Genomic DNA, 27,909 nt, shown 5'->3' with positions numbered 1-27,909 from the left:
GACTTGTTCTAATCCAACCCTACACTTCCAATAATTTAGAAATCTCATCCTTAACAATGGATTCTAGAATTTTACCTCTCACCAATGTTTGCCTAATCAACTTATAATTTTTCATCTTTTGTCTTGATCCTTTCTTGAACAAGGGGGATTATAACAGTGATTTTCCAATCATCTGGGACTTACTCTGACTCCTGTGGCTTTTGAAAGATCACAACCAATGTCTTTGCTATTTCTTCAATCACCTCATGAAATTCAATGCAACCCATTGGGGTCAGGAGATTTATCAATTTTTTGACCTTTTAGCTTTTCTAACGCTTTCACTTTTGTAATGACTACAATGCTCAACTTTGCCCCTTGACTCTCCTTAGTTGTTGGGATAGTACCCATGTCTTCCACTGTGAAGACTGACACAAAGTATTTATTAAGTTTTTCAGCTTTTTTTAATCTCCCACCACTAGCCTTCCTTCATCGATTTGGAGCAGCCCAATTTCTACTTTTGCCTCTCGTTTGTTTCTTATATATTGAAAGAAACTTTACTATCATCTCTATTATTACTGGCTAGCTTACCTTCATACTTGATTATTTCCTTTCTTATTTCTCTTTTTGTTATCCTCTGTTTGTTTTTGTAGCCTTGCCAATCTTCTGATTCCCAGTGCTGTTGGCCACTTTATAGGCTCTGTTTTTTTCTATGATACATTTCCTGGCTTCCTTTGTCAGCCATGACTCTCTGACTCCACCCACCCCCCACCCCCGCCGTCAGAGAATCTTTCTTTTCTTTGGGATGAACCTCTGTACTGTGTCCTCAATTACACCCAGAAACTCCTGCCATTGTTGCTCTACTGTCTTATCTGCAAGGCTCTGCTTCCAGTCAATTTTCATCAGTTCCTTTTTCATTGACTTGTAATTATCTTTATTTGACTGTAGCACCATTACGTCAGATTTTGCCTTCTCTCTTTCAAACAGTAGACTGAACGCTACCATATTATGATTATATTGAAATCCCCCTGATCACTGTAACTCGGTCTTTCCACACATCTTTTCTGGGAGACCTTTTTCACTAGAATGTTGGAGATTGAGGAGTGAACTTATAAAGGTTTAAAAAATTATGAGGGATATAGATAAAGTGAATGGCAGATGTCTTCTCCCTAGGGTGGGGGTTTCAAGACTAGGAGGCACATTTTTAAAATGAGAAGGGAAAAGAATTTGAGAAGCAACTTTTATACAGAGAGTGTGGAATGAACTTCCAGAGGAGGAGATGGATTCAGGCAGTTACAACCTTTAAAAGACATTTGGATAAGTACACAAATGAGGAATGTTTGGAGGGATATGGGCCAAGTGCAGACAGGTGGAAATATTTTGATTTTGGATTATGGTAGGCATGGAATGGTTGGACCGAAGAATTTGTTTTTGTGCTGTATGACTCTATAAAACCCCTCATTGTTTTGACCACTCTTACTAAATCGACTTTCCACTTTCTCTGCAGTGAACAACCATCAATTCTTCAGCTTTTCCACAGTGCTTTCTTCCCTAGTACTATTACGTCCCTGGTGCTAGGATGTTATGGCTACTTTCTAACAGTTTAATATCCTTCTTCATGTCAGCTGAAATGTTCCAGCAGAGGTCTAACCACTGATTTGTAAATGTTAACTATTATTTCCTTGCTTTTGTGCTCTCAGGTATGTCTCGTTGCCTTTTTTGAATAGCTTGATTAACTTGACTTGCCACCTCCAAAGATCTTTGTGTTTGCACCTCCCCAAGTCCTCTCTGTCCATGCTAATACTTGAAAACTAACTCATTTAACTTTCACTATTTATTTTCATTTTCCTTTCTAAATGAGTTACTTCACACATCTCTGCATTAACCTTTTAATGGTGCGAGTTTGCCAGAGTTTGTCTATGTCCTCTGGAGTCTGCCACTATCTTTTTCACCATATAGTAACTTTCTAATCTTTGTGTTCTCTGCAAATTTTGACATTATGACCGCCATCCATTACACAACACATATCAACCTATCTCAATAAGGTCCCTAATGATCTACTACAATGGTGTGAGTTTGTTTTCATCAGGGTATTCATACTTGATATGGCAATGATTATGTTAGTTTTCACAAGAGCTAGGTATGAGTAAAATAGTGTTGAAAGATTCAACAGAGGTTTATTATAGCTGCAGATGTAAGTATACATTATGACTTCAGTGACTAGGTTATGTACAGATTGTAATGAGGTTAGCCATGTGGACATCATAGAATATGAGTTCCCTGGTCGGACTAGATTAATAGCCCCAATCAAGGATGCCTGGCTGACAGATATAAACAGAAGCATCAAATGTTTTGTTTACTCAGAGCTGGTTCTGAGGGATCTGGATCAATGTCAAATATTCTCCATGTGTAAGTAAAGGGTGACAGGATACCAACCTCTGTGAAGTTGTTTCAGGCTATTATCAAGCTATTACAAAGAGCAGCGTGCTTCTGACAGTGTGTCATGTATCAAGTAGACTCTGTTAAAATTGGGAGTTTGAGACCTTTGTGACCTAAATGGAAGTGTGATATTGTTGCCATAACAGAAGCATGGTTGAGGGAAGGACAGGATTAGCAACTCAATGTTCAGGACTATAGGATCTTGAGGCGAGAAGAGGAGGATATAAAAAGGTGATGGAGTAGCACTATTAATTGAGGAATCAATTACTGTAATAAGGAAAGATGATAGCTTGGAAGGGTCTTCAGATGAGGCTTTGTGGGTAGAACTTAGTGATAGCGAGCATAACACAACATGTTTCTGTCCTTCCCTCAACCATATTTCTGTGATGGCAATAATATCACACTTGCATTTAGGGTACAAAGGTCTCAAACCCAATCTTAATGAAGTCTACGTGACACATGACACACTATGGGAAGCAAGCTGCTCTTTGTAACAGCTTGACAATAGCCTGAAACACCTTCACAGAGATTGGTACAGACAAGGATTTGGGGAAGGCATATTTTATTAAAATAAAGCAGGACCTACCTAAAATTGACTGGGGCAGCTCCTTGCAGGCAAGTCTACAGCAGAGCATTGGGAGGGGGTGGGCATTCAAAAAGGAGTTGGGAAGAGTACAGGTTCCGCAATGGGTCAGGCAGCATCTATGGAGAGAAAGCAAGCTAAAGTTTAAGTCTAGATGACTCTTCATCAGAGCTGATTTGAACTGTGGAAGGAACAGTAGTTATGCAATAGTGGGGGGGGGAGGGGAGGGAAAGTTAGAGTGCTGGGGGAGAGAAGATGTTCACACTTCAGATTAAGTGATTAGAATGTGACAATTGCAGAATAATGATGTGTCTAACTGCCAGACTGGAAAGAGCAGACAGTCCCAGTAGCATGGGAGGAGGGGAGAAAAGACATGGTGACAGAGAATGTAACACATAATGCTAAAAAAATGGGAAGGAATGGATTCACAATTTGAAGATATGGCTGGATTGGCTGAGCAGAGGGTAATTATCATGAATGACTGATGCCTCTTGAAGAAACATAGAACATAGAACATAGAAAAATACAGCGCAGTACGGGCCCTTGGGCCCTCGATGTTGCACTGACCCAAGCCCACCTAACCTACACTAGCCCACTATCCTTCATATGCCTATCCAATGCCCATTTAAATGCCCATAAAGAGGGAGAGTCCATCACTGCTGCTGGCAGGGTATTCCATGAACTCATGACTCACTGAGTAAAGAATCTACCCTTAACATCTGTCCTATACCTACATCCCCTTAATTTAAAGCCATGCCCCTCATAATAGTTGACTCCATACGTGGAAAAAGGTTCTCATTGTCAACCCTATCTAAACCCCTAATCATCTTGTATACCTCTATCAAGTCACCCCTATACCTTCTTTTCTCCAATGAAAACAGCCCCAAGTGCCTCAGCCTTTCCTCATACGATCTTCCTTCCATACCAGGCAACATCCAGGTCAATCTCCTCTGCAGCCGTTCCAGTGCATCCACATCCTTCCTGTAGTATGGCGACCAAAACTACACACAATACTCCAAATTTGGCCGCATCAGAGTCTTAGACAACTGCAACATGACCTCAGGACTCCGAAACTCAATTCCTCCCCCAATAAAAGCCAGTACGCCTTATGCCTTCTTCACAGCACTATTTACCTGGGTGGCAACTTTCAGAGGTCTGTGTACATGGACAGTAAGATCCCTCTGCTCATCCACACTACCAAGTATCCGACCATTAGCCCAGTACTCCATCTTCATGAAGAAACATAGAACATGGAACTGTACAGCGTAGGAATAGGCCCTTTGATACACAATGTTGTGCCGAACATGACATCAAATGAAACTAATCCCTTCAGCCTGCCATTGGTCTATATCCCTCCATTCCTTGCATACTCATGTGTTTATCTAAAAGTCCCTTAAAAGCCCTTATCGTAACTGCCTCCACCTCATTTTAACTCTGGAAAAAAGATTTTGACGGTCAAACCTCTATGCATCTCATAATTTTATGAGTTTCTATTAAATGGGGTGGCACAGTGGCTCAGTGCTTAGCACTGCTGCCTCACAGTGCCAGGGAGCTGGGTTTGATTCCAGCCTCGGGCGACTGTGTGGAGTTTGCACATTGTCTCTATGTCTGCGTGGGTTTCCTCTGGGTGCTCCAGTTTCCTCCCACAATCCAAAGATGAGCAGGTCACATGAATTGGCCATAGTGTTAGGTACATTAGTCAGGGGGATAGGGGTGTGGGTCTGGATGGGTTACTCTGCGGAGGGTTGGTGTGGATTTGTTGGGCCAAAGGGTCTGTTTTTATACTGTAGGTAATTTAATCTAATCTAAATCTCCTCAGAACCTCTGCAGCTCAAGAGAAAACAACCTGAGTTTTTCTAATCACTCTTTACAGCTAATACCCTGTAATATGAGCAGCATCCTGGTAAATCTCTTCTGCACCACATCCTTCCTGTTATGTGGTGACCAGAATTGAACTGTACTTCTTCAATAAATCTACACCTCTCAAAGCAGCTTCTACCTTTCAAAGAAATTTGCACCTCTCAAAGCTGAATGTGTTTTGTGTGCAGAAGCTGACCTAGGAGAGACAGAAGAATGGTATAACATGGGGTCACTGACAGAAGAGTTCAAAACAAGGGAGATGTTCCACGTGTGCAGTGGTCCAAGACGTCCAATGTATGCATGCTGAGAAGGCTATGGGAGCAACAGTTGTGAAAGTCAATGGAAAGAGTAAGGCACTGAGGATCCAGCTGCTGAATCCAAGAAGTACAAATAAGTAACAGTCATGACCAAAGCCAATGAATGATCAAATGCCAAATCCTACCTACTGCACTGCTCTCCTTAATCACTGTTTAGATCATCACACTCTCATCACCCACTAGCCTGATCTCAATCTATCAGGACACTGTACTCTCACACATTTACTGATGCTCCCAGGTTCTCATAACCGTATCTGGTAGCTTTCACCATTGTTCCCTCTACGTTGTTGAGATGTTTGGTGGCTCTCTGCATGACGATTAGCATGGGGACATATTGACCTCTGGTTGTGGAAAGTACTGCCTCATATGGATCTTGGAGATCTGCCCAGTGGCAGGAAGCATGAGATAGAATGTAATGTTACACACAGTGCCAGCTATTCAACCATAAGAGCTACTTCACCCCAAACTATTGTATGACGTTCTCTGTTGCAGGACATGGTAGCTGAAGAAAAGAGGAACATGTCCACTTTCATGTCCTCACATTCATCATCCTACACTCTCTTCTGATTTATAAATTATACATTGTGAAGGCATGGACCCCTTGCTTTCTCCTCTCACCACAACCTTACCTTTGTCCCTCCCTCTGAAGATTCCAAAGAAGAGCAGCTGGAGTGTGTTACCCTTTGAGTGGCTTGCTATACCTGATCTGCTTTGATCTATCAACCATCACCCACAAACTGCTGCCTCCAGGCTGAAGTCCCCATCTTATCCCTCCTGCCACTCATCTGCAGGCCTTCCCAATTGAAGTCCAGCCAGCCTCTTAGTCTGTCTAGCTTGAGGCCATGAAATGGCGTCAGAAGTTCAAATAAATCCTGCTGTTGAATTCAACAGGGCTTCCACATCAACTTATCAAGCGTACAGTAGTCCTCAGAACCGTGCTGTGTAGTAAAGTGTAGTCAAGTAAAGTTTTAAGATGTTTACTGATGACTTTTTTTTGTAATAATACTTTCATTATAAAAACTATTTTATTATAAACATTTAAACAAATTCTTCAAACATCTAATCTCTTATTTCAGCATTTCATTCACGAGTTTAATCCTGTCTGTAAATAAAACTATATGTATTCATAGCCACATAGTATCATAGACTTCCTAATCATTTTGAGGTCAAACTGTGACCTTACAGAAACACTACTCTGATGATGATGGATTGTGAAATCAGTCATGCAACACAAATCCGATAATGGTAACCCTGATTATTATGTCAACAGACAGTGGGAAATAGCAAGCACTGAATTTCTTTGTATTGCACTATTTTAAAAAAAGACCAGAAGATCTAAATGCCTTTATAACATGATGGCTCCAACTAATTTATTCATTTTTTAAGCGCATTCATTTCTACTTTGAATAACCCCAAGAGATTATAAACAAAATTCTGCATGTTTTTATGGACAGCAGATTCTGTGAACTGTAGATGCATTAACTCCATCACTGCTACTCTGCTCAATCCCTGGTTTGGGGAAAGGACGTTCAGAGTCACGACCCTTCGCTATTTTGGTCAGATTCCTCTCAAACATTGCAAAAATCACGTCATTATGCTCCATAAAGTCACTCTTCAGCTGTTTTTCTCTCTAGAGGAAAGATTTGCAGGCAGATCAATCATTCCTGATTGATATATCCTCACATCTTTAGTATTGTTTTACTGAATCATTTTATTATCTTTCCAGCATAAAATTGTTGATCAATTCCATGAGTTACTTTTGACCCAGTCTGCTGATGGTGATGGCACGGTGGCTCAGTGCTTAGCACTGCAGCCTCACAGCACCAGGGACCTGGGTTCACTTCCAGCCTTGGGTGACTGTCTGTGTGGAGTTTGCACATTCTTCCTGTATCTGTGTGGGTTTGCTTTGGTTTCATCCCACAGGCCAGCTGAATTGGCCATAGTGTTAGGTGCCTTGGTCAGAGGGAAATGGGTCTGGGTAGGTTACTCTTCAGAGGGTCGGTGTGGACTTGTTGGGCTGAAGGGCCTGTTTCCACACTGTAGGGAATCTAGTCTATTGTGACACACAGCAGCATTTAATAGGAATCTTAGTGCTCACCAGAATGAGACACAATACTCCACTTGTACCTGAACCTGAGCCTTATAGATGTTCAGCATGAATTCCCTGTCTTTAAACTTGTGCATGTAATTTTGAAGTTCAATGTCCCATTTGTTTTGTTAATGATCTCTTAATATATTCTCCCATGATCAAAGATCGAGATGCATGCACTCTCATGTCAATATATCCTTGCACACTATGTTCTGTATATTTTTTACAGTATCAAGACCAGAACTATTCACTGTGTTTGATCTGTGGTCCAAGTTATGTTCTGTATATGTTTAAATTCACATCATGATAGTTCAGTTCTACTCATCAAAATATGGATACCAGTGCTAACATCTTCATTTCTTTAACTGACCTTGTTACCCTATCACTTCTTCCTATTTCTTAAAATACATCAACCCACTTTCAAAAGAGTATATGGCATACTTGAATCCCTTGGCATAATATACAAGTGACACCTGTCGATACTGATATCAAATTTGCCAAGTGCACACCCAACTTTCCAAGTTCATTCATATCATGTTTTGTTGCAGTCCTCCTCGATAGTTACTACGCAGCCCCTTTTGCAGTCATCAACAATCTTGAAATCATGTTTCCAGTTCCTGAGTCCTAAACTATTTATATAAATGCTGAATCATAAAGAATATTATTCCCTACCTTTTCCAATTTGAGTTTTAAGCCTACTTTTAATTCCATCTTTCTTTTGTAGCTGACTTGCTAACTATCCTGCTGCTGATCCTCTGATTATGTATGTTCTGACCTCAGTCAGGAACTTATGAGGGTATTTGGAAATCCAAGTACAGCTGTAAAGGACATTGGTTAGGCCACTTTTGGAATATTGCGTGCAATTCTGATCTCCTTCCTATTGGTAGAATGTTGTGAACTTGAAAGTGATCAGAAAAGGTTTTTTTAGATTCCTTACAGTGTGGGAACAGGTCCTTCTGCCCAACAAGTCAACACCAACCCTCCGGAAAGTAACCCACCCAGAGTCATTCTCCTACATTAACTCCTGACTAAAGCACCTAACACTATGGGCAATTTAGCATGGCCGATTCATCTAACCTGCACATCTTTGGACTGTGGGAGGAAACCTCACGCAGACACAGGGAAGAATGTGCAAACTCCAAGCAGACTGTCATTCAAGGCTGAAATTGAACCTGGGACCCTGGTGCTGTGAGGCAACAGTGCTAACCACTGAGCCACTGTGCCATCCCTGTTGTCAGGGTTGGAGGATTTGAGCTATAGGGAGACGTTGAATAGGATGGGGTTGTTTTCCCTCGAGCGTCGGAGACTGAGGGGGTGACCTTATAGAGGTTTGTAAAACCATGAGGAGCATGGATAGGATAAATCGACAAAGTCTCTTCCATGGGTTGGGGGAGTCCAGAACTAGAGGGATTAGAGTGAGTGGGGAAAGATATAAAAGAGAACTAAGGGGCAGCTTTTTTCATGCAGAGGTGTGGCACATGTATGGAATCAGCTGCCAGAGGAAGTGGTGGAGGTTAGGACAATTGCAACATTTAAAAGGCATCTGGATGGGTATATGAACAGGAAGGGTTTGGAAGGATGTGGTTGGGGTGCTGATAGGTGGGACTAGATATTCAAAGTTTGTGAGAAGATTTGTAGCTCGGGTGCTCGTTGTTGTGATTCTGTTCGCCGAGCTGGGAATTTGTGTTGCAAACGTTTCATCCCCTGTCTAGGTGACATCCTCAGTGCTTGGGAGCCTCCTGTGAAGCGCTTCTCTGATCTTTCCTCTGGCATTTGTAGTGGTTTGAATCTGCCGCTTCTGGTTGTCAGTTCCAGCTGTCCGCTGCAGTGGTCAGTATATTGGGTCCAAGCCAATGTGCTTATTGATCAAATCTGTGGATGAGTGCCATGCCTCTAGGAATTCCCTGGCTGTTCTCTGTTTGGCTTGTCTTATAATAGTAGTGTTGTTCCAGTCGAATTCATGTTGCTTGTCATCTGCGTGTGCAAGACCTAAAGTGCACAAACCAGACATCCCACTCAGACCCATAGTATTACGACCAGGGACACCATCACACAAACTGGCTAAAGAACTATAGCAGAAACTGAAACACCTGATCCAGACACTCTATACAATCAACACAGGAATTCTTGGACATCATCAGAAATATACACATAGACAAGGAAGAAACCATGGTCTCATTCGATGTAACGGCACTGTTCACCTCTATCGACAAAACCCTAGCCAGAGAAACAATAGCCAACCTGCTGGACATACAGAACAGAGAACAGGACGTTGAACCTATCATCAAACTACTCAAACTACTGGACCTGTGCTTCACAACACACTTCACATTCAACAACCAAAGATATGAACAAATCAACGGCACACACATGGGCTCACCCATCTCTGGACTCATAGCAGAAGCAGGAATGCAAAGGTTAGAACAAACCGTCTTACCGCAAATTCAACCCAAACTCTGGGTCAGATATGTGGATGATACCTTTGTAATCATTAAGAACACAGAAATAGAGAACACACACCGGATCATCAACGCCACACTCACAGGAATCCGCTTCACTAGAGAGGAAGAAAAGGGCAACCAACTCCCATTCTTAGACGTGATGGTACAGAGAACATCGAATGGAGAATTCACCATAAAGGTATACGGGAAAGCCACACACACAGACCAAGTCCTAAACTACGAAAGCAACCACCCCAACACACACAAAAGAAGTTGCATCAAGACACTATTCAAAAGAGCCACAACACTCTGTACACAGCAGAACTGCAAAAAGAGGAAGAAGAAAACCTATACAATGTATTCGCCAAAAACGGATACCCCTGCAATTTCATCAACAGATGCCTAAGGGAAAGACAACGGAATGAAGACATGCCACAACCCAAAGGACTAGCCACACTACCATACATCAAGAACATTTCCGAACTGGCAGCCAGACTACTGCGACCACTAGGACTCATAACAGCACACAAACCAACAGCCACTCTCAGACAACAACTCACCAGACCGAAGTACCCGATACCCAGCATGAGCAAAACCAATGTAGTGTACAAAATCCCATGCAAGGACTGTACAAAACACTACATAGGACAAACAGGAAGACAGCTAATGATCCGCATCCATGAACACCAACTAGCCACGAAACGAAATGACACGACGAGCTATCCTTAATAGCCACACACGCAGATGACAAGCAACATGAATTTGACTGGAACAACATTACTATTATAGGACAAGCCAAACAGAGAACAGCCAGGGAATTCCTAGAGGCATGGCACTCATCCACAGATTCAATCAATAAGCACATCGATCTGGACCCAATATACCGACCACTGCAACAGACAGCTGGAACTGACAACCGGAAGCGGCAGATTCAAACCACTACAAATGCCAGAGGAAAGATCAGAGAAGCACTTCACAGGAGGCTCCCAAGCACTGAGGATGTCACCTAGACAGGGGACGAAACGTTTGCAATACAAATTCTCAGCTCGGCAAACAGAAACACAACAACAGGTGGGACTAGATTGGGTTGGGATATCTGGTTGGCATGGGCGAGTTGGACCTAAGGGTCTGTTTCTGTGGTGTACCTCTCTATGACTCTAACTCTATATTGCTGATTTATCTAATTTAGTTTTTGTTTAGTTATTTCAAGAAAGTTAGGAACGCTTTTGAAGCATGTCCTTCGCTTTTGGAATCTGTTGATGGTTAAATGTTTAGTTTCTAGAGGGTTTTTCAAATTCCATCTTTGAGTAAGGATTTCATTTTTTTTTAACCATTAACATTGGCTAACCGAGCTCTAGTTCCTTGCATACATTATATCTCCCTTTACATTAGGAATTATACCAGCTGTCCATTAATTCTCTGGCATTATTCCAGTTCTTGTGAATTTTCAAGTTTTATGTCTATTACAAAGCTCCATCCCAGTTGTAAATATCAGGCCATGTATTGCCTCTGGATTGTTAATTCAGACCCACAATCCAGGTACCATAATCTACAATCTAAGTATCAGTAACTATAAATGCTTGTGCAGTAATCCTCACATTGGCTGGAGGTTTAGTTTGTAGGATCATCTGGGTTTCTCCCGTTCCCTGTTATCCAGCACATGGAGTATACTACAGTTTAGGGATGATCTCATGTGAGGCAACCTGAGGATTCTAAATAGTACTGCTCAATTAGGGAAGGCACAGGAGAAGTATATCTAAATTCCACTCTGCTCCACCTGAAAGAGCGGTGGTCCAAAAGCTAGTGCTTCTAATTAAACCTGTTGGACAATAACCTGGTGTTGTGTGATTTTTAACTTTATACACCCCAGTCCAACACTGGCATCTCCAAATCATCTCTGCTTCACATGGTCTTTACCTGATTACATAGGAACAAAGGAGCCCACTTCTTGGTCATAGCTTTGCTATGATAAGTAAAAGTCTGCGAATTGCACCCTTTACATGATCAAGTTGAAATTTCTATCAAGTCTGTGCTTGTAGAGTGTGGGTTTGTGAAAGGAATTCCCCAATTAATTCTCATTACAGCCACTTGCTGTTTCTGCAGATCAGTGGTGGATTGTGTAGTCTGTCAGTCAACAACTGGATCAGATGAAGGGTGTAACCTCTGCCAGATATTGCCAAGCAGGTTACATAGGCAACACTGTGTGGGATATGTTGGTCTGTTTATTTGATGAGGAAATATCACCATTAAGACTTGGGGCTTGAGCAGGTAACAACACATGACAATTAAAATTCCTCCAATTAGACTCAACATTCTCACCTTTCTTTTAGTTTTATTATCATACACAAATTTGCACTTCATAAGAATCAACTTTCAGAGTGTGAATTTCCAGGTTTCCTTGCCCAATGCTATCGCCTGCATATTTAGCTCATCTTCAAGGAACTCTAAATTTCAAAATGTTCAATTTCTGTCCTTTGAACATTTCTGCTTTTTACTATGAACCCATGTGATTTACCCTGGGGTTGAGTTGAAAATGAACATTGTAGACCAAATGAATTCAGGAATCAGCAGGAAATATTCTGAAATTCCTTGGGTGAGGAAAATGCACCTTGTTGGAAATGATGGTGGAATAGTGTGGATTTTCTCTGTGCTAAGGCAAATGGAACGAATTCCACTGGCTCTGCACCTGTATTTTATTGTGATATGTTGATGTGTACGTTCAATGGAAGTATCACCACAAGACTGACGAGCATGAATTGTTTATAGAGGTATTACCTGTGAACTCAATGCACACTCAGAGAATGGATATATGAGGCTCTTTCATGGAAGTAGGAGCAGGGTTAGAGAAGGAAGTAAAAGGAAGCAAAACTATAGAATCTATGTAGCAGTGCTTTTCCCAAGTAGCATATGTAACCAGTCAGCTATCTGAACATAGTTGCAGGAATATGGATGAATATACTGCAGGAAACAAAGGTTTAAGGGAGGCATGTGGTAATCTGTCTCCTGTTCATTATTACCTTCAATATTTATTTCCAGCTGCAAGCTGGCACATCTGAGATACTATGCCAGATACTTTGGATTTTGAACTAAAACAGCAAGTGCTGGAGAAACTCAGCAAATCTGGTAGCAGCTGCAAATGTGTTGCTGGTCAAAGCACAGCAGGCCAGGCAGCATCTCAGGAATAGGGAATGTTTCAAGACTCGTATGACTCTTCCTTTGAACTGATTTGCTTAGGGAATTGAAAGCTTTGGGTAGCAATAAGTTCATAATACCTTTTGCAATGGGATGTTCAAAAAGACTGAGTTATGGATTGGGTAAATGTGGGTTTATAGAATTTAATGAACAGTGATTGTGTATGGCTACATTGAGTTTGTTCAAGAGGCCATAGGTTGCCTGATTAATATAATTTGCATTATTAGTAATGTATTGGCCTCTAATCTCTACAGTCCCAAATGTGTTCAAATGCTTCCTGCCAAACAGATCAATAATTAATTGATCCACATTAAACACATCAGGATTTATTGAATGTTGTGCCCTTTTGTCATGGACAGCTTTTGCTTTAAACACAAGAACAATATGATCCAACTCATGGAACTCCAGAAACTGATTTTCAACTTCTCTAACCAGTTATCAAGATCATTGTGTTCCTACAAAATTCTATTTTTGCATTACACAGCCAACTGTATCAGCAGGGAGGTCAGTGAGGCAAGTTGGCCTCCTTTTGTATTGTAAATCTTCGAAAGTTCTTTGGCATACTGGCTGGTTGTTGGTGCCTGATTAGGTTTTAGGTTGTTGATTTATCAGAACTCAATTAACTATACTTAATTTTCTTTGAATGATGGAATGGCATAGTCAGAATCTCACCACACAATTCACAGAACAAGAGACTACACTAGCTAATAAATGAATCTCAATCAAGTGTTACAAATATCCATGATGAAATATTTAATCTTGGATCTCTTCAATTGAATATTTATATATATACATAAAATTGAAATGCATGTAAATTTAATTCTAATATATAGCTATCATCTGATAACATTCTTGTCATGACTATCTTCCCTTCCTCATTCAGATTCGCACATAGGCCTCCAATCAAGTCCTTCCCACCCATTCTGCTTCAAGAAAGAAAAGGGAATGAGAAACCTTCACAAATGGGCACAGAAAATAAACCTGAGATAAACCGAAATATTAATACACGCAGGTATGTGAGAGGCATATAGAGATGTAGAAGTTAGATGAGAGGACAGCGGGAGCAAGAAATATGGAAACCATTACACAGAAAGACTTATGTAGCCTTAAACTATATTCATGAAGTATATTAAAGATTCTGAATATGTTAATTACTGCTATGATTTGTTTTGTGCCTGTAGGTTTATTCACAGGTTTTTTGATTCTTAAAACACTGTATAAGTCACATGCTTGGAGATCTTTGTTTGTCTTTCATATTAGAAACACCGCACCAATCAGAGGCCAGATCAAATGCAACACCATTCAGTTAATAGAAAGTTATGCAGGGTCAAATTCCTAAACCAAATTCTTGATGTATGCTCCTGTGGATCTACTTTCTCCATTAGCTGCAGTATGTCTGGTGTGTAACTGTGACAAGTACTTCTAATATAACAGTATTTGTGTCAGTGTTTGCATGTGTGAATACATGGTCTATGTATACATGTGCAGACATGTACCAGCGCAGCCTTCAGCTGACTGAGGAAATTAATATTTGAGGACTAGGGTCACAAACCCTGGTTTACTGGGCAGTAGTGATCTACATGGCTCGATATAATTGGATGCCCTATAGCAGACATTTCAAAACACCGGAGAACTGCCACTAGCAGTATCTTCATAAGAATCTCCAAATCTTGTGGCAACGTAGCAGTCTAACAACAACATCTTTTTCCAAGCCAACATGTCCAGCATTGAGCTAATTGCTCAGCACCAGTTCCACTGAGTGGGATATGTATATTTTCCTAACATGAGACTCCAACAGCAAGTGCTCCATTTCCAATTCATTCACAGCAGAAGACTCCCAGCTGAATGGCAGAAACACTTTGGTGATGTCTTCAAAGCGACCTGAAGAGGTCAAATATACTGACCAACTGATGGGAGTCAGTGTGATCAACAAAAAGGGTGCAGGATCATTTAGGAAGAAAACAGTCCTGTGAGATACTTCATTAAAAATGTGCAGTGGTGAAAGTGAGGTGAGAGAAGGAGAACACAAATCTCCATCCCCTCTGACATGGATAAGAAGGACTGTGCTTCTGTGGATGAGGGAGGACAAGGGCAATATCTTCAGAATAAGAGGCAAAGTTCAAAGGAGCAGGATGAAGATGTACCTGAAACCATTGAGGAAGGCGAAGAGGGTAAGTACAACCAATTGCAAAAGAGAAGGGACCAGCGCACCCAAACTTCAGGAATTTGGGAACCATGAGATCATAGAGTTCTATAGCACAATTCAAGCTATCTACTCTATTCTCACTTTCCAGTATTGACTTGTAGTCTTGTGGTTCTTAAAGTTATCATTTAAATGAGGTAACTGATGGGTTCAGTGTCCCCCAGTTCTGGGAATAGAGAAGAGATTACCATTGCCCACCTCTGGGAACCCGGGAACAATAAGGAATTCAGTGTCACCCAGCTCTGGAAATCCAGGAATATATCTAATCAATTCACCACTTTTTCTTTCAGGGATCTGGTTCCTGTCCTCTAAAGACCATGGGTAGTTGTAAGAATGATGGATGTATCGTGACATACAAGGGAAGGTAGGTGTACAGGGATAATCTTTTTATATTTATAAACATCATTAAGATTTGATGGTCCAGATTTGGGATTCCCAAAGCAACAGTTCATTTGTACTGAATTTGTAAAATACAAATAAAATCCAGTAACAATTTAAATGAAGAGGCCTGATTTATAAAAGCCCCTGTTTCCCAAAATCTATTAATGTAAATTAAATACTAGCAACAATTTGTAAAATTCAGGAAACTGGATGCGCAATGCTTAATCCCACATAGTTTCTACAAATCTGTTATCCCAATAATTGCGCTTTAATTGAACTTTCCTGATTGTTTGAACATGCCTTCATTCAAAGGGTGGGGAATAAAACAGAGAAGGACATATGAGTGGTCAGACACTGCTGAAGCTCCTGGACTTGATTATTCCTGCTAGGTGGTCCTGGAACAAGCCCATGCAGTTGCCTGGGTGACACTTGTTACTGACAGATGACCTTTATAGAGCCAGAGGGTCTACCGCATAGAAAACAGCCCATTGGCCCATCGAGTTTACACCTGGCAAAAACAAGCACCTATCAATTCTAATCTCAGTTTCTAGCTTGACCCTTAGCCTCGTATGCCTTGGCATTGTAGGCGTACATCTAAATACTCATTAAATATTATGAACGTTTCTGCCTCTTCCACTGTTACATACAGTGTTTTCCAGATTCCCACCATCCTCTGGATGAAATAACTTTTTGTCACTCCTTCCCCCCAACTCCCTGCCACTTACTTTAAACCTAGGAACTTGAGAGATGATCTTACAGAGGTTGATAAAATCATCAGGGGCATAGATAAGGTGAATAGCAAAGGTCCTTTCCCTAGGGCAGGGGAGTCAAAACTAGAGGGCATATTTTTTAAGATGAGAGGAGAAAGACTTAAAAGAAACCTGAGGGGCAATTTTTTTCACAATAAGGGTGGTTTGTATGTGGAATTGCTGCCAGAGGAAGTTACAACATTTAAAAGACATTTGAATAGGTACAAAAATAGGAAAGGATTAGAGGGATGTGGGCCAAATGCAAACAAGTAGGACTAGTTTAATTTGGGAAAGCAGTCAGTATAAACTAGTCGGACCGAAGAGTCTGTTTCTGTGCTGTATGACTCTATGATTGTGTGATCCCTGTCATTAATCCCTCTGTCAATGGGGAAAGGTTACATTCTGTCTACCCTGTGTATTACCCTCATAATGCTATACATCTCAATTATGTCCCCCTTCAGTATCCTCTGCTCCAAGGAAAACAACCCAGTCTGTCCCATGTCTTTTCATAATTAAAATTCTCTAGCTCAGGCAACTTCCTGGTAAATCTCCTCTACACCAAAGCTATCTCATGTCCTCTTTTTGCCCTCCTGTTTTTTCTCTTAAGTATCCTCCTCCTGCCTTTATATTCTTCAAAGGAGTCACTCGATCCATCCTGTCTATATCTGACATATGCTTCTTCTTTTTTCTTAACCAATCCCTCAATTTCTTTAGTCATCCAGCATTACCTATAGCTGCCAGTCTTCCCTTTCACCCTAACAGGAATATATTTTCTCTGGATTCTCATTATCTCATTTCTGAAGGCTTCACATTTTCCAGCCGTCCCTTTACCTGTGAACATCTGTGCCCAATCAGCTTTCGAAAGTTCTTGCCTAATACCATCAAAATTGGCCTTCGTCCAATTTAGAACTTTAACTTTTAGATCTGGTCTATCCTTTTCCATCACTATTTTACAACTAATAGAATTATGGTCACTGGCCCCAAAGTACTCCCACACTCATAGCTGAGTCACTTGCCCTGCCTTATTTCCCAAAAGTAGGTCAAGTTTTGCACCTTCTCTAGTAGGTACATCCACATACTGAATCAGAAAATTTTCTTGTACACGCTTAACAAATTCCTCTCCATCTAAACCCTTAACACTATGGCAGTCCCAGTCTATGTTTGGAAACTTAAAATCCCCTTCAATAACCACCCTATTATTCTTACAAATAGCTGAGATCTCCTTACAAATTTGTTTCTCAATTTCCCTCTGACTATTAGGGGTTAATAATACAATCCCAATAAGATGATCATACCTTTCTTATTTCTCAGTTCCACCCAAATAACTTTCTGTAATTGCTCTGATATCCCAGTGCCATGATCCTGACCTTACCCTGAGTTCATCTGCCTTCCCTGTGAGGCCTCTTGCATTGAAATAAATGCAGTTTAATTTATCAGTCCTACCTTGTTCTCTGCTTTTTCCCTGCCTGCCCTGACTGTTTGACTCATCTGTGTTCTCAACTGTACCAGTCTCAGATTGAAATCTTTCCTCACTATCTCCCTGGGTCCCACCCCCCACCTTACTAGTTTAAATCCTCCAGAGCAGCTCTAGCAAATCTCCCTGCCAGTATATTAATTCCCTTCCAATTTAGGTGTAATCTGTCCTTCTTGTACAAGTCACTTCTACCCCAAAACAGCTTCCAATGATCCAAAAATGTGTATCCTTCTTCCGTACACAGCTCCTCAGCCATGCATTCATTTGCTCTGTCCTCCTATTCCTGCCCTCAGTAACTCTTAACACCGGAGTCATCTAGATTCTGTTCTTTTGTTCTCTCTTCCAAAATGAACAATTTCGCATTTTCCCATATTATACACCATTTGTCAACTTTTTATCCACATGATTAACCTACCTCTAAGTTGTTTGCATCTATCTCACAACTTGTCTTTCCGCCTATTTTTGTGTCTTCTGCAAATTTGGCTACAGTGCATTCACTTCCTTCCTCCAAATCATTATTATATGTTGTAAACAGTTGTGTTCCACTGATCCCTGTGGAGCCCCACTGGTTACATGTCGCCAACCTTAAAAAGACCCACCTGTCTCCATTAACAGTTTCTTACCCATTAACCAATCCTCTAACCGTACCGTTCCTTGAGGTCTTGCCTTCTATCGGTACAAAATGCAATACATCTACCAGTTCCCATCTATCCAGTCTGGTTGAGACTTCCTTGAAAAGATCTCAGACATACTTTATGAAGCCATCGTAACTCTGCTTGATTAGGTTCTGATTTCCCAAATGTTCTGTTATTACTTCCTTAATTATTGATTCCAATACTTTTCCAACAATAGACGTTTGGCTAATCAGCCTATCGTTAACCATTTCCTGCCTCCCTCCCTTTTGAATAGGGGAGTCACATCATCGGGTCTCCAATTTTTTGGTACTTCTTCAGAATCCACAGAATTTTGGAAAATTACAACCAATGTGTCCACTGTCTCTGTCATTGTCTCTTTTAAGATTGTACGATGAAAACCACCAATGTCAGGGGACTTATTTGCTTTTAGTTTGTCTCATAAAAGCACATCTTTTATGACACATCTTTAATTCCTGCCCATATTCTTTAACGTTAATATTAAAGACAGATGCAAAATACCTGTTTAATTCTTCTGCAATTTCCTTTATCCCCATTACAGTCTCCCAGATTCATTTTCAAAGTGACCTATGTTCTCTTTGACATTTTTCTTTTCTTCTTATATATTTAAAGGAGTTCTTGTTGTCAATTTTATTCCATGTTAAATTACCCTTGTAGTTTATTTTCTCCATTATTGTTGTCTTTTTTATGCTTCTGTGTTGGATTCTGAATTTATCCCAGTCATCAGGACTGTTCCTGACTTTGGCCTCCTTATAAGCTTTTCCTGTGAACTTAATTTGCTCAGTTAGCCATAGTTGGTTTATCTTTCTTAGAATCTTTTCTTCTTGCTAGGATATATTTTTGATGTGAGTCAGTAATTACCTTGTTAAATGTTTGCTGCTGCTTGCTTACTGTCATTCCTACTTATCTATTATCCCCGCTCAATTTAGCTAACTCCATCCTCATTTCACTGTAATTCTGAAACAGAATTATTTCTGACCTAAGCTTCTCACTCTCAAACTGAATATTAAATACTATCATGTTATGATCACTAATTCTGAAGGGATCTTTTATTTTGAGGTCATTTATTAAACCTACCTCATTAACGGTGGCACAGTGGTTAGCACTGCTGCCTCACAGCGCCTGTAGACCCGGGTTCAATTCCCGACTCAGGCGACTGACTGTGTGGAGTTTGCACGTTCTCCCCGTGTCTGCGTGGGTTTCCTCCGGGTGCTCCGGTTTCCTCCCACAGTCACAAAGATGTGCGGGTCAGGTGAATTGGCCAAGCTAAATTGCCCGTAGTGTTAGGTAAGAGGTAAATGTAGGGGCATGGGTGGGTTGCGCTTCGGCGGGTCGGTGTGGACTTGTTGGGCCGAAGGGCCTGTTTCCACACTGTAAGTCTAATCTAAAAAAAAATCGCCAGATTCAAGATAGCCTGCTCCCTGATTGGCTGCATGACATATTACACGAGGAGACTATCCCTAATGCACTTTTTGAATTTGAGGTAAATGAATATGATCTCATAGCCAATAGGAAGAAAGAGGTCAAAGTCAACATAAGTGAATATAAGTTAAACAGATATTTTGCACCAGTCATAGCTAATTTTGAAGATTAAAATTACCCACAATTATTGTTCCTTTTTTTTTACATTATTTGTTAATACACACCCTTCCTACAAAGTGGCTACAGTTTTGTGGTCCTACTACTCCTACTAATGCGTTTTGCTCCTTTCTGTATTCTTGCCTCTGCCAAATGCATTTAACACCATCCGAGCCCAGATTGTACTCACAATTGTTCTTGTTTCATCTCAGCTGTCTCTCCAAATGGCCAAATATACCTGAATGTTAAGTTCCCAGTTTTGATTTCCTTGTAATCATGTTTCTGTAATGGCTATGAGATCATAATCATTTACCTTGATTTATGCTATCAGTTCATCTACCTTATCTCAAATGCCACATGCATTTAGTTCCAAAGCCTTCTAGTTTGACCTATTATTGAATTTCCCTATAATTGTATGGTTACTTGGTGCAATATGACATTCACACATTCTGTTCCTCCTTCTATTTTCTGCTAATAATCAGCCCCAATCCTACCTTCTCCTTTACCTTTGATTTTCTAATTTTCCACCTTGCTGAACCCTGCCCCCACCCATTTATATCATCGATAGTCACAGGTGAGGTGCTGGAAGACTGGAGGTGCCATTATTTAAGAAAGGTGGTAAGGAAAAGCCAGGAAACTGGTGAGCCTGACATTAGTGGTGGGTAAGTTTATGGAGGGAATCCTGAGGGACAGGATTTACATGTGTTTAGAACATAGAGCAGTACAGCACAGTACAAGCCCTTTGGCCGACGATGTTGAGCCGCGCATTTATCTTAATCTAAGATCAACCGAACCTACACAACACCCAATTTATTGCCATCCATGTGCTTGTCCAGCAGTTGCTAAAATGTCCCTAATGTCTCTGACTCTATTACCCCCCGTTGGCTGTAAATTCCACGTTTTTAGATCAGAGTGGTGCTGGAAAAGCACAGCAGGTCAGGCAGCATCTGAAGAGCAGAAATATCAACGTTTCAGGCAAAAGCCCTTCTTCAGGAATGGAAGCCATTCCTGATGAAGGGCTTTTGCCAAAAATGATGATTTTCCTGCTCCTTGGATGCTGCCTGACCTGCTGTGCTTTTCCAGCACCACTCTGATCTAAACTCTGGTTTCCAGCATCTGCAGTCCTCACTTTTGCCTAGTGAATTCCACGTACCCACCATTTTCTGCATAAAGAACCCACCTCTGACATTTCCCCTATACCTTGCTCCAATCATCTTGAAATTATGACCCCTCGTGACAGCCATTTCTGCCCTGGGGAAAAGTCTTTGGCTATCTACTCTATCTAAGCCTCTCATTACCTTGTACACCTCTATCAAGTCACCCTTCTTCCTTTTTCTCTCCAGTGTGAAAAGCCCTAGCTCACTCAACCTCTCTTCATAAGATATGACCTCCAATCCAGGCAGCACCCTGATAAACCTCCGCTGCATCCTCTCTAAAACATCTACATCCTTCCTAAAATGAGGCAACTGGAACTGGACACAATATTCCAAGTATGGCCTAATCAGGGTTTCATAGAATTGCTGCAAGACCTTGTGGCTCTTAAACTCAGTCGCCCTAGTAATGAAACCAAAACACCATATGCCTTCTTAACAATCCTGTTAACATGGGTAGCAACTTTGAGGGATCTATGTACGTGAACCCCAAGATCCTGCTATTCCTCCACACTGCCAAGAATCCTATATTTAACCCTGTACTCAGCATTCAAAGTCGATCTTCCAAAATGAATCACTTCGCATTTATGTATCCAGGTTAAACTCCATCTGTCACTTGTCAGCCCAGCTTTTCATCTTGTCACTGTCTTGCTGTAGCCTGCAACAGCCCTCGGCACTATCTCCAACACCACCGACCTTTATGTCATCGGCAAACTTACTTACCAATCCTTCCACTTCTTCATCCAAGTCATTTATAAAAACTACAAAGATCAGAGGCCGAAGAACAGATTCCTGCAAGATACCACTGGTTACCGACCTTCAGGCGGAATATTATCTATCCATTGGCACTCGCTGTCTTCTTTCGGCCAGCCAATTCTGTATCCAGACAGCCAAATTTCTCTGTATGCCATACCTCCTAACTTTCTGACTGAGCCTACTGTGGGGAACCTTATCAAATGCCTGATTGAAATCCATATGCACCACACCCACTGCTCGACCTTCATCAACTTGCCTTGGCACATCCTCAGACAACTTAATAAGGCCTGTGAGGCATGACCTGCTCCTCACAAAGCCATGATGACTGTCTTTAATCAAACTATATTTTTCCAAATAGTAGAAATCCTATCTCCCAGAATCCTTTCCAGTAATTTGCTTACCTCAGATATAAGACTGACTGGTCTATAATTCCCAGGGATTTTCCTATTCTCTTTCTTGAACAGAGGTACAACATCCGCCTCCCTTTAATCATCCGGTCCTTCTCCCGTGGAGAGTGAGGATGCACAGATCATCGCCAGAGGCGCAGAAATCTCATTCCTCACTTCCTGTAGTAACCTTGGATATATCTGCTCTGGCCCTGTGGACTTATCTATTTTGATGCTTCCCAGAATTTCCAGCACATTCACTTTCTTAATATCAATCTGTTCAAGCCTATTAACCTGGTCCATGGTGTTTTCACTACTAACAAGGTCCCTCGCTCTCGTGAATACTGTATCAAAAAACTCATTTAATGCCTCCCCTACTGCTTCAGACTCTAGGCACAAGTTGCCTACACTATCCCTGATCGGTCCAATCCTCTCTCTGATCATTCTCTTATTCCTCACATTCGTGTAGAATGCCTTTGAGTTTTCCTTAATCTTTCCCGCCAAGGCTTTTTCGTGATCCTCCTAACTCTCCTTCGTCCATTTTTGGGTTCTTTCCTCGCTACTCTATAATCCTATAAAGGTGTGCTAGATCCTTGCTTCCTCACCCTTAAGTGAGTTTCCTTTTACCTCTTGATGGAAAGCTCCTCTTCGCTTGTCATCCAAGGCTCCTTCACCTCACCATTCTTTGCCTGTCTCAGTGGGACAAAGTTAAATATCTTCCCATACTATCTGTTCCTATCCCTTCTCCATGGCTCTCATAAAGATGAGCCAGTTGTGGTCATTGTCACTGAAATGCTCTCCCACAAAGAGATCTGACACCTGGCCTGCTTCGTTGCCTAGCACCAAATCCAATATGGCTTCCCCCTAGTTGGCCTATTTACATATTGAGTCAGGAATCCTTCCTGGACACACCTGACAAAATCGGCTCCATCTCGACCATCTGCACTAAGGAGGTTTCAATCAATATTGGGGAAGTTAAAGTCACCCATAAGAACAACTTTGTAACATCTGCACCTTTCCAGGATCTGCTGTCCAATCTGTTCTTCCATCTCTCTGTTGTTATTGTGGGGTCTATAGAAAACACCCAATAATGTGAGTGCTCCTTTCCTGTCACTGACTTCCACCCATACTGACTCAATAGACAAACTGTCCTCAACAACCTCCTTTTCTGCAGCTGAGATGCACCACTCTCTAATTAACAATGATGCTCCCCCTCCTCTTTTACCACACCCCCCCCACCCCAGTCTTTTTTAAAAGAGCTAAGCCCTGGAACATCCAGCAACCATTCCTGCCCCTGTGAAACCCATGTCTCTGTTATGGCCACAACATCCTAGTTCCAAGTACTGATCCATGCTCTGAGTTCATCACTCTTATTCCTGACACTTCTTACATTGAAAAAAACACATTTTAACACATCCTTTTGCCCTAACAACTGTGTATCCTTCCTGACAGACTCTCTGCATTCTATTTCTGCCTGTTCATTAACTAGCCTCTCCTCTGATCTGTGGCTCTGGTTCCCATCCTCCTGCCAAACTAGTTAAACCTTCCCGAAATGCTCTAGCAAATTATCCGCCCAGGACATTGGTACCCCTCCAGTCTAAGTGCAACCTGTCCTTTATGTACAGGTCCCACCTTCCCCCAGAAGGTACCCCAATGATCTACATATCTGAAGCTCTCCGTCCTCCATGAGCTCTGTAGCCACGTGTTTAACTGCACTCACTCCCTGCTCCTCGCCTCACTAGCATGTGGCACCGGCAGTAATCCTGAGATTACTACTCTGCTCGTCCTGCTTTTTAACTTCCAGCCTAACTCCCTGAAATCATTTTTTAGATCCTCATCCCTTTTCCTGGCTATGTTACTGGTGTTAATGTGCACCTTGACTTCTGGCTGCTCACCCTCCCCCTTCAAAATCTTGTACTTGATCAGAGACATTCCAGACTCTGGTACCTGGAAAGTAAGATACCTCCTGGGAGTCCCGTTTGCAATCACAGAATCTCCTGTCCATTCCTCTAACTATTGATTCATGAAGCTTTTCTATTCTCCACCCTTCCCTTCTGAGCCACAGAGTCAGGTTAAGTGTCAGAGACCTGGCTACCATGGCTTTCCCCAGCTAGGTCCACCCAGCCCAACAGTATCCAAAACGGTATACTTATTATTGAGGGGAGAGGCCACAGGGAATTCCTGCATGATCTGCCTGTTCCCTTTCCGTCCCCTGACTGCAACCCATCTAACTTTTTCCCGTACCTGAGGCAAGACTACTTCCCTGTAACTCCTCTCTATTATCCTATCCACCTCCCGAATGATCCAAAGTACATCTAGCTCCAGCTCCAGTTCCCTAACACGGTTTCCGAGAAGCTGAAGGTTGGTGCACTTCCCTTGGAAAGGCAATGACTGATCAGGGATAGTCAGCAAGGCTTTGTGTATTGGAACAAACTTGATTGAGTTTTTTGAAGAAGTAATAAAGAGGATTGATGAGGTCAGCAATGGACATCAGTAAGGCGTTCGACAAGGCTAGATCTCATGGAATACAGGGAGAACTCACCATTTGGATACAGAACTAGCTCAAAGGTAGAAGACAGGGGGTGGTGGAGGAGGATTGTCTTTCAGACTGGAGGCCTATGACCAATGGTATTCCACAATGATCAGTGCTAGGTCCACTTCTTTTCCTCATTTTTATAAATTACTTGGAGATGTAGATAGTAAGTTCGTAGATGACTCTAAAATTGGAGCTGTAGTGAACAGTGAAGAAGATTACCTCAAAGTACAACAGGGTCTTGATCAGATGGGCCAATGGGCTGAGGAGTGGCAGATGGAGTTTAATTTAAATAAATGTGCGGTGCTGCAATTTGGAAAGGCAAATCAGAGCAGGACTTAGACACTTAATGGTAAGGTCCTGGGGAGTGTTGCTGAACAAAGAGACTTTGGAATGCAGGTTAAATGTTCCTTGAAAGTGGAGTCGCAGGTAGATAGGATCATGAAGAAGGCATTTGGTATGCTTTCCTTTATTGGTCAGAGCTTTGACTATAGGGATTGGGAGGTCATGTTATGGCTATACAGGACATTGGTTAGGCCACTTTTGGAATATTGTGTGCAATTCTGATCTCCCTGCTATAGGAAGGATGTTGTTAAACTTGAAAGGGTCTAGAAGAGATTTACAAGGATGTTACCTCGATTGGAGTATTTAAGCTTTAGGGAGAGACATTTATAGGCTGGAGCTGTTTTCCATGGAGCACCGCAGGCCGAGGGGTCCCCTTATAGAAGTTTATAAAATCATGAGGGACATGGATAGAGTAAATAGACAAGATCTTTTCCCTGGGGTCGGGGAGTCCATAACCAGAGGACATAGGTTTAGGATGAGAGGGAGAAAAATTTAAAGGGGACTTAAGGGGCAAGTGTGCGTATGGAATGAGCTGCCAGAGGAAGTGGTGGCGTCTGGTACAATTACAACATTTGAAAGGCATCTGAATGGATATATAAATAGGAAGGATTTAGAAGGATATGGCCATGTGCTGGCAAATGGGACTATATTAGGTTGGGATATCTGGCTAGCATGGACGTGATGAATCGAAGGGTTTGTTTCCATGCTGTACATCTCTATGACTCGATGATTCTAATTAGTTTAAAGCCTAAGTGATGCAATTTACGAGGACTCTAGTTCAGAATGAGCCCATTGCATTGGAACAGCTCCCACTTTTCCCAGTACTGATGCTAATGTCTCATGAATTTTAACCTGTTTCTCCCACGCCATTCTTTCAGCCATGTGTTTATCTCTTTAAGCATATTAGGTAATTGTTTTTGACTGGTTTGATGCAATGGGCCGAAGGGTTTTTACTGTGCTATCAATCTCTTCGGCTCTAAGAGGCAATGTTAGCACAAAGTTAACGTCATGATTTAAAATGGCCCTGGGGTTAATTGGGGCAAAGGGGACATGGGGTCCATGAGAGATGGTAAACAGGGCATAAGGTCTAGAACGAAGCATAGGTTGGCATAGAAGGCTTAAAATGTCAACCGTGTGAGTACAAGGGGTATATTGATATGGGTTTTTTAAGAGCCATGAAGTTGGTTTGGGATTTAATAGCTAGGCTAGCGGAGGCGTGAAAAGTGAGTGGGAGTAGGAGGATTGTCTTATGTTTCTAATCTTCACTTTCAAATTTTAAAAATGATGCTGGAGTCATCAGGCTGGAGATTTTGGAAAAGCCTGGGAGTCTGCAGGACTTTCTATTCTTCCAAGAACTAAAATAGGAATGGTGAGCTTAGAAAAGCTGGGTTACCACAGCCAGGATTTCTGTAACTGTCCAAAGAACAAAGTTTGGGCCCTTAGATTCCCAAATTGTGTCAATGCTCTGTTAATTGTGCTAATTCCCAGCAATCAGCAATCTAGCCCACCATTCTTTCTTAAAGTGTTTTTTGACTTTTACAGAGAGGTCTAGAGATGCGAGAATTTGTTCAGCAAGAGCAAGTACAAGCACAAGCTCAAAGAATGCTGGAAGTGCAGGAGGGGCACACCCACTTCAACAAGAAAGAACAATCAAAAAAGGAACAGGACGAAGGAAAGGATTGTGAGCAAACACTAACAAATTCCCAGAAACCTCTCACAGCACCGAAGGCCCTCAGCCCACATAAGCACTTAATCTCTTCATCAGGGATTACAACTCCCCCAACGCATTCAAATAATACAAAGATGAAGAACTCACCAACTACAACGGGGCAAAGGTAAGGCTCAATGAAAACGTATTTGTGAATGTTTTCTCATTTAAAAACAAACTTAAGGATAAGATTGCGGTTAAAAACCCAAGAAATACAAAAAGATAAGGCAATTCTACTGACCCCCCAAAGTAAATTTATTCAGTTAGGAGGTGGGTATAAGATAAGAGTGACAGATGTTTTTGGGAAGAGCCTGCAGAGTGTGAAACCTAGATGACTGGGAAACACAACTATCAGCAATGGATGAAGATCGGGAATGGCAGTCAGTGTTTGAGAAACTTGAACCTCAGAAATTGCAGAGCTCAAATTTAGTTGTGTGGGCTCAATGGTCTGTGCAGAACTGTATGACCTGTACATATTGGACTTTCAACCTGTGTCACAATGGGAATATATGACACTGGAAGATACTAGGAAGGTTGGTGGTGAATATGATGGTCTACAATTGACTTGGTTTGTGTGGGAGTATTCTGAGTCTCAGGACAGTGGGCGGGGGTGCAATCGTGGAAGTGCTGGATTGAGCCAGTTGGTCATAGTCTTGGGGAACATACAGCTGGGGGAAGGGAAATGAACCTTAGAATTCATGCATGGAAGGAGGTCAGCGATCTTGAAGTCAGGAATTGTGGTGCAAAATGCATCGTAATATGGATGAATTGGAAACAGCTGCTCTCCTAGAATACCAGTCTTCATAAGGCTGGTTTTCCAGAGTGTAGCCTCAGGGGAAATAAATTAGATTAGATTAGATTAGATTAGATTACTTACAGTGTGGAAACAGGCCCTTTGGCCCAACAAGTCCACACCGACCCGCCGGGAAGCGCAACCCACCCATACCCCTACATTTACCCCTTACCTAACACTACGGGCAATTTAGCATGGCCAATTCACCTGACCCGCACATCTTTGGACTGTGGGAGGAAACCGGAGCACCCGGAGGAAACCCACGCAGACACTGGGAGAACGTGCAAACTCCACACAGTCTG

The 27,909-nt window shown here is 41.8% G+C and overlaps 1 protein-coding gene across 3 annotated transcripts in view; it reads left to right on the top strand.

Annotated features, from left to right (window-relative positions):
- The window catches only part of bcl9 (BCL9 transcription coactivator), a 249,515-nt gene that overhangs the window by 88,139 nt on the left and 133,467 nt on the right, over window positions 1-27,909 (top strand). For all 3 annotated transcript variants that reach the window (XM_060825939.1, XM_060825938.1, XM_060825941.1), the window contains 3 exons: window positions 13,781-13,909; window positions 15,391-15,464; window positions 26,649-26,941. In XM_060825939.1, the coding sequence (XP_060681922.1) occupies window positions 15,441-15,464; window positions 26,649-26,941 (317 nt within the window). In that variant the 5' untranslated portion in view covers window positions 13,781-13,909; window positions 15,391-15,440. The remainder of the gene's footprint in view (window positions 1-13,780; window positions 13,910-15,390; window positions 15,465-26,648; window positions 26,942-27,909) is intronic.

Source organism: Hemiscyllium ocellatum, chromosome 6, assembly GCF_020745735.1.
Source record: "Hemiscyllium ocellatum isolate sHemOce1 chromosome 6, sHemOce1.pat.X.cur, whole genome shotgun sequence".
In the NCBI taxonomy this organism is placed as follows: domain Eukaryota; kingdom Metazoa; phylum Chordata; class Chondrichthyes; order Orectolobiformes; family Hemiscylliidae; genus Hemiscyllium; species Hemiscyllium ocellatum.
This window is presented reverse-complemented; position numbering and strand designations above follow the sequence as displayed.